The 15,722-nt window shown below is 40.7% G+C and overlaps 1 protein-coding gene across 4 annotated transcripts in view; it reads left to right on the top strand.

Moving 5' to 3' along the window:
- aldh1l2 (aldehyde dehydrogenase 1 family, member L2) overlaps positions 1-15,722 on the top strand; it is a 116,041-nt gene that overhangs the window by 53,797 nt on the left and 46,522 nt on the right. For all 4 annotated transcript variants that reach the window (XM_041202816.1, XM_041202815.1, XM_041202818.1 and 1 more), the window contains 8 exons: positions 5,377-5,468; positions 5,666-5,813; positions 6,173-6,292; positions 6,501-6,628; positions 8,362-8,512; positions 8,978-9,048; positions 9,179-9,284; positions 15,632-15,719. In XM_041202816.1, coding sequence (XP_041058750.1) covers positions 5,377-5,468; positions 5,666-5,813; positions 6,173-6,292; positions 6,501-6,628; positions 8,362-8,512; positions 8,978-9,048; positions 9,179-9,284; positions 15,632-15,719 — 904 coding nt within the window. The remainder of the gene's footprint in view (positions 1-5,376; positions 5,469-5,665; positions 5,814-6,172; positions 6,293-6,500; positions 6,629-8,361; positions 8,513-8,977; positions 9,049-9,178; positions 9,285-15,631; positions 15,720-15,722) is intronic.

The raw sequence follows: 15,722 nt of genomic DNA, 5'->3' as shown, positions 1-15,722 counted from the left end.
CTAATCTTAAACTCTGCTGCCTGTATCCTAATCACACCAAGTCTCAGTTACACATCATTCATGTGCTCACTGACTTAAATTGGCTCCTGATCTATCAATATTTCTGATTTTAAAATATCCTCCTAATTTTTTAACCTCTCCATGGCTTTGCCCCTCTCTATCTCTGCAACCTCTTCCAGCCCTAAAATCCTTCTCGCCAGAACACATAGTTTCTTTGACCTTGACATCTTGTTCACCACCACTTCATTTGCCCATTGGCACCACACCTTCAACCACCTTCGCCCAAAGCTCTGGAATTCACTCCCTAAACCTCTCCACTTCTCTCCCTCTTTTGAGACGCTCCATAAAGTTCACTTCTTCAAATCTCCTAGTGTCGTCTTCTTTGTGAAATGCCTTAGGAACATAGGAACTGGAGGAGGCCATTCAGCCCTTTGAGCCTGTTCCTGCTTTAATTAGATCATGGCTGATTCTGATCTGTACCTTAACTCCACCTATTCACTTGGGCTGCATTACCCTTAACATCCTTGCCCAACCAAAATCTATTAATTTCAGTTTTGAAATTTTCATTTTACCCATACAAATTTTTAGTGGAGAGGGTTCCAGATTTCCACTACCCTTTATGTAAAGAAGTGCTTCCTGACATCATCCCTGAGCAGCGTAGTTTTAAAACTACATCCCCTTGTTTTACACTATCAACCCCCTGAAAACCATCTTAAGCTCTTAAAACCATCTAAATTAGGTTATCTTTAATCTTCTGTAAACAAGGGAATACAAGCCTAGTCTCTGCAACCTCTCATAATTTAATCTTTTTAGCCTGCTATTATTTTGGTGAATCTGCACTACATCTGCTCCACTTCCTGGGTTGCATTGTCCAGAATTGATTATAGTATTCTGGATGGGATCTAACCAGAGCTTTGTGTATTTGTAACATAATTTCCACCCCTTTGTATTCTTGCACTGTTGGTGTAAAGGCCAACATTTCAGCTATTTCTACCTGTCCAATAATTTTTAGTGATATCTGTTTGTAGACCCCTGAATTTCTCTGTTCGTCCACAGTTTCTCGCTTGTCATAGGAAGTATTCTGATCTATATCTCTTGGGTGCAAAGTGGATGACCTTAAGCTTTTCAGATTGAACTCCGCCTGCCACAGTTTTTCCCATTCATTTAATCTATCAATGTCCCTTCGCAACTTTCTGTTCTCATCTACACTATTTACTGTGCCCACCTAACTTGGTGTCATTGACAAATTTGGATATATGTCTCTCTATTACTTCATCCAAGTCATTTATTAATGCAATAAAAAGCTATGACCTGGACGACAGCACCAATCACATCCTGGCAATTTAACTACATACCCATTATCCATTCTGTTTCCTACCTTCTAACCAATTCCCTATCCAAGCCTTTAATTCCAAATGTTCTAATCTTTGTTAACACCCTTATGTGGAGCCTTGTTGAATGTCTTCTGAAGGTCTATAAGGAGTGTCTTATAAAAGATAAGACGCCCCCTTATCAACAAAGTTTTGAGGTCCTGTGTCATGGGAGTGCTTTGTTAGCTGTCAGCCAGTGATGATTTTTGAGGAGGATGTTTTTCCTGCAGACATCAGGAGGTTCACAGGAAGGCACTCGAGCTGCATTAGTCTCAATGTTCCAGACATAATCCTCATGACTTCCCAGGGGTGGATATCTACCATGTTTGTGTGGCGATCCCTGAGCTAGGTTGAGCAGCAGGACTGTGTTGTTCCGTTGACCAGGGCAAGTGAAGCAATGCATAGTCTGAAATCCCATAGTCTCTACTGGAACACACTCCACACCCCACACACTAACGGCAGCTCCACCCTTCGGAGGCGTGTCTCCTGGTTGACTGCAAACATCACCAATGGTAAGCTGGTGACTGACCTGAGTGATGAAGTCCCAGGTTTTAACCTTCCACAGAAAATCAGGACAACCCCCAACTGCTTGAGGATGGGCTAGGGAAGATGTGGCCACTTTCTCCACAAGTGCAACATAAGGAAATTGTGACTGTGGTCAGCCAAGTCAGATTATCACCCACATACTGGACTCCTGCCCTGAGAGATCCATTCCTGGTGGCATCACAACCATTCACACTGTGTCAGTTGAAGCCCTTGAATGGATTATCACCCTTAACATCCAACTGTAACACAGCCATACAAATAAAAACAACAACCGGGTTAGTGACCTTCTCAAAAAATTCAACTAAGTTTGTTGGGCTCTCTGATCAGTTCATATTTGTTCAAATGCTCACTGTGTCCCCAATAACTTGCCAACAGCAGATAAATATTTTTTTCCCATTCTTCTTAAAAAATGGAATGTTTTTGGCAATTTTGCAATTCATGGGGAAATTCCTGAATTGAGAAAGTTTTGGAAGATCATGATAACCCATCAACAAGTTCCTCACCTACTACTTTTAATACCCAGGGATGGAATCCATTGGCTCCTGGGAATTTGTCTATCTGTATGTGCATTATTTCTTTGTTACTATTTTTTAAACTTGCATTGGATCCAGGTAGTTTCTCCCTTGATTTATTTTTATTCTTCTTTAGAACATTTTTTCTATGTTACATGTGTATATAAAATAAATTCTTGTTGTTAAGACTCAGAGAGAGTATGGATGTGTTTGTCAGCCCTGAGCTCATGGTCAGGCACTGTATGATTCCAACCTCATGCATAGGCGATTGATTGGTGGTAGTCCCAATTGTGAGTGAGCACTAAAAAAGAAAATAACAAGCTAATTTCTATATAACCTTAGCACATCATTCAAATTTCACAAAGCACTTCATGCATAACAAACTATCGGATGAAGGATAGTAACTGTCCAGTGGGTAATTGCAGCAGTCATTTTGTAAAATCCATTAACAGCAATTTAAACAGCATAAAATCCATTAACAGTTGGTTGAGAACAATATAAACTAAATGGTACAGTTTTAAAGGAACGCAGGAACAGAGACACATTTTGGGTGGAGGTGGGTGGCAGCAGGGTGGTGTTCATACAGAAATCTTGGAAGTTAGCAGGACAAGTGAAGACTGAGAAAATCTAATGGGTTTTCCTTGGCCTTATAAACAGAGGCTTAGAGAGCAGAAGCAAGGAAGTTATGCCAAAATTTTATAAAACCTTGGTTAAACCTCAGTTGGAGAATTGTGTCCAATTCTGGACACAACACTTAGGTCCAGAGAAGATTTACTAGAATGATGCCAGGAATTTCAGTTATGTGGAGACACAGGAGAAACTTACATTGTTCTACTTCAAGCACAGAAGGTTATGAGGAGATTTTAACAGAGGTCTTTAAAATTTTGAAAGGTTTTGATCGGTTAGATGGGGAGAAAGTGGACACAGGTTTAAGATTATTGACAACTAGCAGGGGATGAGGAAAAATATTTTTATACAGCAAGTTTTTGTGATTTGGAATGCGCTATCTGAAAGGGCGGTGGAAGCAGATTTAGTAATAACTTTCAAAAGTGACTTGGTTAAATACTTCAAAAGCAAAAAAGTTAACAGGGCTATGGGGAAGGAGCATAGGATTGGGACTATTGGATAGCTCTTTCAAAGAGCCGGCAAAGGCAATGGGCCAAGTGCCTTCCTTCTGTGCCGTATCATTCTATGATTTTTCAAATAAAATCTTTAATCTTTGAGTAACAACAATTAGCTTAAGTCATAGAATCGTAAAAACGTCACAGCACAGGAGGCCTTTTAGCCTGTTATGTCTGTGTTGACTCTCTGCAAGAGCAGCTCACCTGGTGCCACTCCCCCATCTTTCCCCCTGCTAATTATTCTGTTCAGATAATGATCCCATTCTCTTTTGAAAGCCATGATTGAATCTGTCTCCACCACACTCTCAGACATTGCATCCTACATCCTAAACACTCACTGCGTAAAGAAGCTTTTCCTTATGTTACCATTGGTTTTGCCACTCACCTTAAACCTGTGTCCACCAATGGGAACAGTTTCTTCCTATCTACTCTGTGCAGACCCCCCATGATTTGAATACCTCATTGAACCTCCCCTCCACCTTCTCATCCAGGGAGAACAGCCCCATCTTCTCCAAACTGTCCATGTAACTGAAGTTCTACATTACTGGAATCTTGCTGATAAAAGACACATGTTCAAGCTTTTCGTCTTGCGCTCATCAGGACACTTTGCAAGAATACCAATACAAAGGGAAAACAACAATTTATACTTGTAAACCTTGTAACCAGGGCCCAAGCCATTTGCTCATCATGCAACTTGATACTGAAATAGGGCATATCAAAGGCATTCTGTGGGATAACGGCTACCCCGATCAGATCATTTAGTGCTGTATATCATGCAATCTCATGATTGGGCCTAAGGCCATCACTTTTGGCCTTGAAAAGTGTCCATTCTACCTCAGATTACCCTGGAAGGGCAAGGAATCACAAAAAAGTTTGAGAAACAGGTGTTTTATGCTGCTACTATGCAGTAGCAACATAAGTGATATTCGCCACTAACAAGATGCTGCCTTCAAGCCAGAGATGTTCTGCCTATCAAACAAATGAGTAATTTGGGTATATGAATATCAGTGCCAGTGTGATGCTAGGTATTCATGCCATATGTCCCAAAGACTGGAGGATCGTATCAAGCAGCATGTCCCAGCTGTTCGCAATGGGCAAGATACCTAACCAGCTCGTGCTTGCAAAACTCAAAACGGTGTCCAACATTTGATATGATTCCGTGATTGAACAACATTTGCTATATAATCCACAATGTGCTAAGAATTACCCTGACAACCAATTTAAGATTGTCAGTGGGGCTCGCAGTGTGGTGCATTTGCAGGTACTGGAAGCTACATATGTTAATACACAAGGTTCTGTTTTTTCAGACAGAAAGAACATTGCACCTGTTTCAGATAAACAAAGTAAGTGACAGCCATTCACTGACTCATTCAATCAGTATCAAGGCAGTGTGTGCCCATCCCTAACTGCCCTTGAACTGAGTGACTTGCTAGGCAGGCAGTTAAGAGTCAGCCACATTGCTGTGGGTCTCAAGTCATATGTAGGCCAGACTGGGTAAGGACAACAGATTGCCTTCCCTAAAGGCCATTAGTGAATCAGATGAATTTTTATGACAATTGACAATGGTTTCATGGTCACTAAAACTAGCTTTTAATTTCAGATTTATTAATATGCCATGAGTGGGATTTGAATCCAAGTCCCCAGAGCAGTCTACTGGGCTTCTGGATTACTAGCTCAGTGACATTACCACTATGCCACCATCCCCCGCTAGATTTGATATATCCTGGTATACTCATATGTATGGGGCGCACTGCAGCACTTTTTCTAGAATGGAAAATGTTCACTTATGTACATAGGCTATTTTGTTTTATTGTTATTGTGTTCCAGGCTATCTGGAAGTCAATTCTGAGCAATGTTGATGTCATTGAGGATGCCACAGATTTCTTCAAATCTGGAGCAGCTTCCATGGATGTGGTCAGGTAATTTTCTCTTAAAACTTTATTTGTGTGTTTGTGTGGAGCTATGTGTAGAACACAGTACTTCACCCTCTCAGTGAGGTATTGATGCATGAATATCCAATTACATTTGCAAATTTCACATATGTTCTTTACACTTTTCTCCTGAAATACTCTATAAATTGAACTCAGCTTCAGTAAAATCATTGGTGTATACTTAGGCTGGTTGAAGAAATCAAACAGAAATGCAGTGGCCTGCAGCTGCAGAATGAAGATGTTTACATGTCAACAAAGTTTGAGGATTTCATCCAAATGGTTGTGAAGAAACTGAGAGGAGAGGATGAAGAGGAGGAACTGGAGGTGGATTATGTAAGTACCCCAATGTCTGCTCATTGATCAGTAGACTGATTAGCTTCCCCGTCTCTGATATACAAAGTACCTAACTAATTATAATTCTACCTTATAAGCTCCATTCCAGTCAGCAGGATGACCTGAGATATTAGTCTCTCTGCAGCTCTTAGAATGAAGAAATGTTTGAACCATTTAAAAGTTGCCATTTTCATGGGGACTGCATGGTTTGAAAGGCCTTCGACATTGGGTTTTTAAACTGTTGTTTAGTTTTTTAAACATTTGTGATTTTATCCAGAGAAATCCTGAAAGAATGAGTCTTTCAATGTGGTTCTGAGTAAAGGTCCTCATAACTTAAGATATTTGCTTCTAATTTTAAGGTTACGATGGATGTAAATGACATGACTGTGAAAATGCCACACCAGTGCTTCATAGATGGCAGGTTTACAAGTTCAGAGGATGGAAAGACATACAATACCATCAATCCCACTGATAGCTCCGTGAGTAACCGATCTTTCAGTGAAGTTCATCAATATGACGAATGAACTGACATTTTTAGCAAGGACAATGTTATTGCATTCCTTGTCCTATAAATAACTAATAGTGAAAGCAATATAACTAAGATAACCAGGGATACATATGATTTGTAATGACTTGTAAATGTATAGTGATCTAGTGAATTAGTAAATTCATTGGTCTGTTTGGCAGGTGATCTGTGAAGTGTCCTATTCATCGGTTGCTGATGTTGATAGAGCTGTGGCAGCAGCAAAGGATGCATTTGAAAATGGACAGTGGGGAAAGATGAATGCAAGGGACAGAGGGAGATTGTTGTACCAGTAAGGGCATTCTGACATTTCTATTACAATATGTGAAAATATGCACTGTAAGTAATTATGTAAGTTATTTGATTTGCTGACTAGTTGTCACTCCTAGTTTCAGTAGCTGAGTGTTGCTGTACAAAACAGGATTGAACTGGAGGATAGCATGTATGATGCTGCATCTGTTCAATAACATGCTTGCAGGTGCCAACTTGAAAATTCGTTTTGTGCTTAGCTCCTCAAGAAATATTTATTCTAAGGACAGATGGAATTTGCTGTCTATTTTCACCCAGTGACACCCACAATTGGGGTGTACAACAAATACTCAGATCAAAGAAACATGGACACTAATGTACATAATTATGCTACGTTTCAATTGCCTTCCTCTTTCACATCCATTTATCAATCCCTGTCCCAAGCACATCTTGGCTCATTCTAATGGTTCCTTCTCCAAGCTAAAGAGCTGCATGTGAATTTCCTGCATTTGTACTGGCTCAGAACAGGGATTAAAATGAACCCAGAAGCACAGCAGATACAGTAATTATTTTGGTCTTTTATTGCAATTTTTTGAGTAATTGCTTTTTATTTCTATATAAATGCAAAATTCTGCAGATGCTGGAAATCTGAAACAAACATAAAAAATGCTGGAAAAACTCAGCAGGTCTAACAGCATCTGTGGAGAGAAAGACAGAGTTAACATTACGAGTCATCTGAAGAAGAGTCTTACGGACTTGAAACGTTAGCTCTGTCTCTCCACAGTTGCTATCAGACATGCTGAGTTTTTCCAGCATTTTTTGTTTTTGCTTTTTATTTCTCATTGACAGTTGCACAGTATTTGAGAACAGCAGTTTTCAATCTTTTCGGTTGAAGGACACTGTTCAAATGGACTAGTTATCTCTTGTCGCCCCCCCATCTAAATTATATAATACTCATAATATGAAAGTGCTGCAAGTGAAGAGTGTTTTAATAATGCATTGAAGGAAGAGATTTACTTGCAGATGTTAGTGAGATTGGTGTGCTTGCTCCCACTGCATAGTCTGTCTACCCTTGTGCACTCCTCTTCTTGGTGAGACAATCAGCCTTCTCTGTGGCTACACTTTGCTTCTGTCTTCCAGCTTGCACCAGGCCCATCGCTGACCACTTCTCGTTCACTGATGTGCTCAGTAAGCAGTTTCACATTATTTTGCAGATCCCTGGAAAGTCTTTTCGCACCTTCAGGGACCCATGGACCCCAATCTGAGAACAACTGTCTTAGAAACCATTTTCATAGTTTCAGAACAAATCAGATGAAAAATTGAAAAGCTTCCATGATTGCATGTTCTTGTTCTTAAACTTGCTGTGGTTAATGTGGATGAATGATTGGTAGGTAGCTTGAAACTTCAGTTTTCACACTATAGGAAGGCGCACATGGTGTGAATTAATGCTTTCTCCAGGTTGTTTGATTACATTGATTTGTGCATTCCTGGTCATGATAATGAGATTGGTTGGAAATTTAGGTTTAAATTGATATCAACAAAATGGAGGCTGAGTGGACAAAATTTTGGGTGTAACTTTCTAATTCCACCCCCACAATAAATTGTAGCACAACAAGATTTTATAGTGGAAAGGGTGAGGTGAATCCTTGTTCGTTGAGAGAGCACCCTTTAGTATTGTAGGGAATTGGAGGCTGCACACCTGCAACCCCCTGAGAAACGTAGTTTCTTTATGTTTCTAAGTTTCTATGTTCCTGTACTTACTTTGTTCAACTGTAGACTTGCAGATCTGATGGAGGAGCACCAGGAAGAACTTGCCACCATCGAGGCCATTGATTCAGGGGCTGTGTACACTCTCGCTCTCAAGACACATGTTGGAATGTCCATTCAGACATTCAGATACTTTGCAGGATGGTGTGACAAGATCCAGGTACAGAACTAATACACACCTTGGATCTTCCATTCACTTATTATAAAGAATGGAAACAGTGAGTGCTACAGAGTGGTTCTACAGCTTGATTCTAAACCATTCCATTTTGTTAAAGCAATTGCCTTTTGAGCATGTTTCTTTTTTTAAAAAAAATTGAACATGTTCTAAATTGGATCCATTGGCTCTCGGCAGAGCTAATAAAAGGTTTGTTTCTGTGAATATGTGGTGTGTGGTAAAGTCCACAAGCAAAAAGACATTCCAGATCAGAGAATGAGTGTGTTTATGTTACTTCTTTTTTCACATCAGCCTTTGTTCCAACTAGTTCAACTCTTCTGATCACACATAGGTTACCAGTTCTCATTATAGAGTAGTTCAATTAAAGAACTTGAAATATGACTTGATTATTTTGTTAAAAAATAGTTTCCAGACGAAAATTTAACCTAAGTAATTTTTGATGTCCTTTAGGGTTCTACAATCCCCATTAATCAAGCACGTCCCAATCGTAATTTAACATTTACAAAGAAGGAACCACTTGGGTAAGATGGTGAATTCAATCGTTAGTCATTTTCGTAAATAGCCTGGAGATGTAAAATTTGTTTTGAGGGTGAACGTTTGACTAAGCAGTGATTAGGTTGGATGTGACAGCTGACTATTGGTGTTTTCCAGTGTCTGTGCGATTATCATTCCCTGGAATTACCCACTCATGATGCTGGCTTGGAAGAGTGCAGCATGTCTGGCTGCAGGAAACACGTTAGTACTGAAACCAGCACAGGTAACTTAGCACAAACTTGCATTGTTAATAATCTTTTTGGAATAACTTGTCAGTAGATAGGACAATTTACTGTCCGGACTCTGCTTATAATGCTGTCCAACCAGCCCTCAAACATCTACATGACAACAGCTGGAAATGCTCAATCTCTAAATGGAGGAGAAGCCAAATTTCACCTACCCTAATGACCTGGGGGTGGGGAACCACAGGAACTAGCTAGAATACTTAACATGCTCGGCTAAGTAGAGCGTTAATGCTCTTTTGACATGTGAATTTTGAGACTTGAGGGAAATTTGAGGTCATCTAAAACTCTGCTACCCATATCCTAACTCTTAGCAAGTTCCTCTATCATCTCTGTGCCCGCTGACCTGAATTGGCTCCTGGTCAAGCAACATCTTGATTTTAAAATTCTTATCCTTGTTTTCAAATCCCTCCATGGCCTTGCCCCCTCTATATCTCTGTAATCTCCTCCAGCCCCACAATCCTCCAAGATATCTGTGCTCCTTTAATTCTGGCCTGTTGTGCATTCCCAATCATAATTACTCTGGCATTGGTGGCCACACCTTCAATTGCCTAGGTCCCAAGTTCTGGAATTCCCACCCTACATCTCACTATCTCTACTTCATTTTCCTCCTTTAAGCCACTCTTTAAAGCCTATCTCTTTGAGCAAGCTTCTAGTCATCTGACCTAACATATCTCTGTGGTTCGGTGTCATACTTTGTTTTATAATGCTCCTGTGAAGTGCCTTGGAATGTTTTATTACATTAATGGTGCTAAGTAAATACGTTGCGTATGTTCAGTAATGCAGAATTGTAGATGTTGAAAAAATATTTAAAAATTAAGTGATGTCTGATCACAGAAAGCTCTGCCTCATTAATGTGTTCCTGAAAAATGGCATGCCAAATGAAATACGCCAAAAGAAAATAATTTTGCCATTGAAAAGCATGGGTTATGTTCCTGCCCTCAGAGCACCCGCTGTCCACTGCCTATCTCCCTGCTTGTGTGTCTGCCGTGGCTCAGTTGGTAGTGCACTTGTCTTGGAATCACAGTGTTCCAGGTTCAAATTCCTCCCCAGGTTTCAGCACAAATATCAAGGCTGACTCCAGTGCAATACTGAGGAAGCATTGACCTTATTGGTGATGCTATCTTTCAGATGTGATGTTAAGCCGAACCCCATTTGCTTACATGGGTTGATGTAAAAGATCCCATGGCACTATTTCGAAGAAGAGCAGGGGAGTGATCCCTGGTGTACTGGCCAATATTATCCCTCAGTTAGGATGAACAGATTTTCAAAAGTCAAAACCAGGACACATTGAAAAACCTTTGAAAGGTTGGGGCTCTGTGATGCTTGACATGTTGGGTAATCAACGACAGGATTGCCATTACCCCAGGGAGGGGTAATTGAAGGTAGGGGTCATGTGATGATATCTTAATTGGCATTAACACTAAACAGTTATGTAATAACACAGCTACCAAGCACTGCTCCCTTTACTGTTGCAGTGCCCAATCAGGGACTGTGGACCCCAGCAGACAGTCAATGGAGGAAAGTAATTTTTTTTTCCTTTGCCTCAATATCGGGTTTACTGAAGGTTGGATCATGGAGAGAGTGTCCTTTTGTATTTTGCAGTCTTCAGCGGTGAAGGTGTGCTTGCTGTCAGTCCGCAACACATTGTCAATGTTAGAATGGTATTACTGCTGTACGTTGTGGAGTTAAATTTGCAAAACCACAACTCCCTTTGTTAATATTTTGTTGTCTTTTGTGATGATAAATGTGAGATGACTCTCAATGGTCTTGTAGTTTCACCCATCCCACTGTGCAATTCAGAGAATGTGTTACTAAACGCCACGCACACATGTTTTTTGCATTACAAGATTTTCTTGGCTCGAGTTGTCAGTGGCACTTTATTTCAACTGTGACCAAATAGCAGTTGTGTCCCATGGGTGTCCATTATTTCAAATGCGGGCAAATGTTTGTCATTGATATCAATTTAAAAAAAGCAGGGGCTGGTACATTAACAACGTTAAAAATTGTACTCTGTTCCAACTTCTCACCACACCAGTCACACAGCATAGACAGAGACATGTACATACATACCATTCACAAATAATCAGTGATAAAAGCTTGTGACCAAATTGGTATAATTGTTTCTGCTTGATTTTTTCTGATTTTAGGTATTACAATTCTAGGGTGCAGTTGTATCGTGAGATTAGTATTAATGTAATTGAGTTTAAAGTGAGGGGCTTGGGGTGTTGTAAAGTGGGTGGAGAGGAATCAGTGAAATGTATGTTCCAAATATGAATCAGGCAAAGTTAACTTGATTCTCCTCCCAATCACTATCCCTCTTGTTCATTAAAAAGATTCATCACCAATGTATATCATAATGTAATGAAAAGCATTTCAATGAGTTTCTGTCACAAATCTGTTTGAACGAAAGAAAATGTCTGCTGTTGTCAACTGAAAATCACAAAATGTTCATAAAAGTGCCTGAATACCTTTTGATCCTTTCTTCACTCTGCAACTTTCAATTTTCTTCTGACCCTTGCATTAGCAAATTGTTATCTCCTAAGCAGACATCAGCACTTCCCCAGAATGCTTACTTCTACATTTGTAAACCTTAGAGATAACAGCTTTCCTTATTCAAATCACATTACCTGTATTTGTAGCAATAGATTACATGAATATATAAACCTTTGGCATTCCCTCACTCAAGCCTCAGGCTCCCCCTACTCCTGTCACCGGCCTCCTCCATGGAATCCCTGATTGGTCATTCAAAGCGTTCTGACAGAATGGCCAATCAGGGCATTGAAAAGTGAACCACTTGTAAGTAAATGGAATATGAGGGACAGGGAAAAGAAGAGGGGGGGAGCTGAAAACCCAGACATTTGAGCATTTTGGAGAAAACTGTCAGGACATCGGGAGGCTTAGTGAAAAACCAGCACAGCCCTGGCCAAACCGAGATGCCTGGTCACCCGACCATAAATCAACATAAAAAAAAGATAATCTGTTTATTATCATATTGCTATTTCTAGGGAGTTTTTTTGAAATTGACTACTGCGTCTTAGCAAAACTGGAGTCAATGGGAATCGGGGGGGAAAACTCACCGCTCGTCTGAGTCATACCAAGCACAAAGGAAGATGGTTGTTGTTGTTGGAGGTCAGTCATCTCAACTCCAGGACATCACTGCAGGAGTTCCTTAGGGTAGAGTCCTTGGCCCAACCATATTCAGCTGCTTCATCAATGACCTTCCTTCCATCATAAAGTCAGATGTAGGAATGTTCGCTGATGATTGCAAAATGTTCAGCACATTTTGCGATTCCTCAGATACTGAAGCAGTCCATGTCTATATGCAGCAAGATTCAGGTTTGGGCAGCCAAGTGGCAAATGGCATTCATGCCACACAAGTACCAGCCAATGACCATCTCCAACAAGAGAGAATCTAACCATCTCCCCTTGACATGCTTCAGTTATACAGGGCATTGGTGAGACCACATCTTTAATACTGTGTGCAGTTTGGTCTCCTTATTCAAGCAAGGATGTAACTGTGTTGAAGGTGGGTCAGAGTAGATTGATACCTGGAATGAGTGGTTGTCTTATGATGAAAGGTTGGACAGACTGGGCTTGTTTCCACTGGAGTTTAAAAGAGTGAGGAGTGACTTGATTGAAACATATAAGATCCTGAACGGTCTTGACAAAGTGGACGTGGAAAGGATGTTTCCTCTTGTGGGTGAGTCCAGTACTAGGAGCATTGTTTTAAAATTAGGGGATGCCCTTGTAGAGCAAAGATGAGGAGAAATTTTTTCTCTCGGCAGTTGTGCGACTCTGGAACGCTGCCTCAGAAGGTGGTGGAGGCAGGGTTACTGAATATTTTTAAGGCAGAGGTAGATAGATTCATATTTCAATTATTTCTTGGACTCGAACTCAAGTTCTGTCGAAGGGTCATGAGGACTCGAATCGTCAACTCTTTTCTTCTCCACCGATGCTGCCAGACCTGCTGAGTTTTTCCAGGTAATTCTGTTTTTGTTGTAGATAGATTCATATTAGGCAAGGGAATCAAAGGTCATTGGGGGTAGATGGGAATATGAAACTCTAAACACAAACAGATCAACCACGATCTTACTGAATGGTGGTGCAGGCTTGGGGGTCCGAATGGCTACTTCTGCTTCTATTTCATATGTTCAACATTCAATGACATTACTATCGCTGAAACCCCCACTATCATGTTGATGTTCCTGGGGATTACCACTGCCCAGAAATAGAACTGGACCAACCATATAAATACTGTGGCTACAAGAGCACACCAGAGGCTGGGAATCCTGTGGTGAGTAACTCACCTCCTGACTCCCCAAAACCTGTCCATCATCTACAAGGCACAACTCAGGAGTGTGACGGAACACTCTCCACTTGACTGGATGAGTGCGGCTCTGACAACATGCAAGAAGCTCGACACCATCCAGGACAAAGCAGCCCGCTTGATTGGCACCCATCCACCACAATAAACATTCACTCTCTCCACCACCAATGCACAGTAGTAGCAGTGAGGATAATCTACAAGATAGACTGCAGTAACTCTCCAAGGCTCTTTCGACAACACCTTTCAAACCCTCAACCTCTGCTGCCTAGAAAGACAAGGGCAGCAGATGCATGGGAACACCAAACCCTTCAAGTTCCCTTCCAATGCACACACCATCCTGACTTGGAACTATATTGGCATTCCTTCACTATCGTGTCAAAATCCTGGAACTCCCTCCCCAATGGCATTTTGGTTGTCCCTAACCACATGGATTGCAGCAGTTCAAGAAGGCGGCTCACCACCACCTTCTTGAGGGCAATTAGGGATGGGCAACAAATGGTGGTTTAGCCAGTGACGTCCATATCACACAAGCAAGCAAATAAATAAAACCAGAAAACTGGCTGAACCAGCGAAACAAACTATTTGGACTATACAATTTCCCACCCACATCACAAAATAAAAATCAGAGCCTGACTGTAAGAGATAAAAGATAAAAATTAAACCAAAATACAATATTAATACCAAAATACACAAGTCAGAACTGCTTCCCTTCCCAGTACATCATGTCTGCAGCCTCCCTTGCCTCTCCCACATACAGGCTTTGAGTGAAGCAGCAGCAAGGTTACCTTGGCACTCTCTCCCAAAATGACCAGAAACAACTTCAGCTTCCGCTGCCAGAGGAGGAATAAAAACAGCAGCTTCATTTTCAGCTAAACTCTTTTATTACAAATTGGAAATGGCAGTGTTTACTCAATGCATTCTTATCTACAATGCACTTTATTTGACAAAAATTCAGTACTTGAGAAAGCTGAAAGCAGCAAAAGGAATTCTGTAAACTGGATTAGTGTTGAAATTAAAACTGTATTTTGATGCCCTCCTTGATGCATGCGCACTGATAACTTGCCAACTGCACTAAACTAAAAACTGAGGCTTGGCCAGCAGTGCAACAGGAGGCAGTTCCCTTACATTAAAATCGCTTTAAAATTGAACTCCTTATTAGAAAATGCTCTAAATTTCTTTGTTATTACATTGTTATTGCTATGCCTCAGTGCATTGTGAGACAGTTATCACTTTATCATCATTTTTTAACAATGCAGAGTAATTATTTGCATTTCCTCAGTTAAAATGCATTTTATGGAGCCAAACAGAATGTCACATGAAACTGCCCTGCCTCTGCAACTGGAAAGGGAGGAGAGGGAATGTACTTCAGGCATTAGTGTTTTTGAAATAATGATGTATGACACTGCACTTTTGACCTGCTGTTTCATCAATATGTAGGTTGTCTAATTAAGATAAGCAGAACAGCAGTCAGTGGTAGACTCCATGTGTATCAGTTTGATAATACAAAGGATTAGCTAAAAGTTCGTTAATGCCCACAAGTTCTTCTCAAGGGCAATTAGGGATGGGCCACAAATGCTATCCTAGCCAGCACGCCCACATCCCATGAAAGAATAAAAAAAAGTTGCAGCAACAATGAGCAGGGTTAGCTTCAAAGCACACATGGTCTCTTTATGTATTGGAATATGTCCCTAGCCATTTCAAAATGATCGTATTGATTCTTAAACATTTATCCTATAAATTCTATTTGGCAAAAATGGCCAGCAATGGCCAACAACACTATTAGATTCTGGAGGCAATTTTAACCTACACAGGACTTTGGGAATTGAATGAAACACCAGTTTTACACCTTGCCTAGTTTTGAAGTCAGTGGCAAATGACATTGGTGGTACATAAAATCAGCATTCCATCCAATATTTGGGTTTTCCTTATAGCGAGTTAAGGTATACTAACCCCCAGATTTCCCTGTGCTGACTGTGTCCGGTTTTTATTGCATCCTAGGTGACTCCACTAACTGCACTGAAGTTTGTTGAATTGGCAGCACGAGCTGGTTTACCAAGAGGAGTCATCAACATTCTTCCTGGATCAGGTG

The sequence above is a fragment of the Carcharodon carcharias genome, chromosome 13 (assembly GCF_017639515.1).
Source record: "Carcharodon carcharias isolate sCarCar2 chromosome 13, sCarCar2.pri, whole genome shotgun sequence".
NCBI classification, from domain to species: domain Eukaryota; kingdom Metazoa; phylum Chordata; class Chondrichthyes; order Lamniformes; family Lamnidae; genus Carcharodon; species Carcharodon carcharias.
This window is presented reverse-complemented; position numbering and strand designations above follow the sequence as displayed.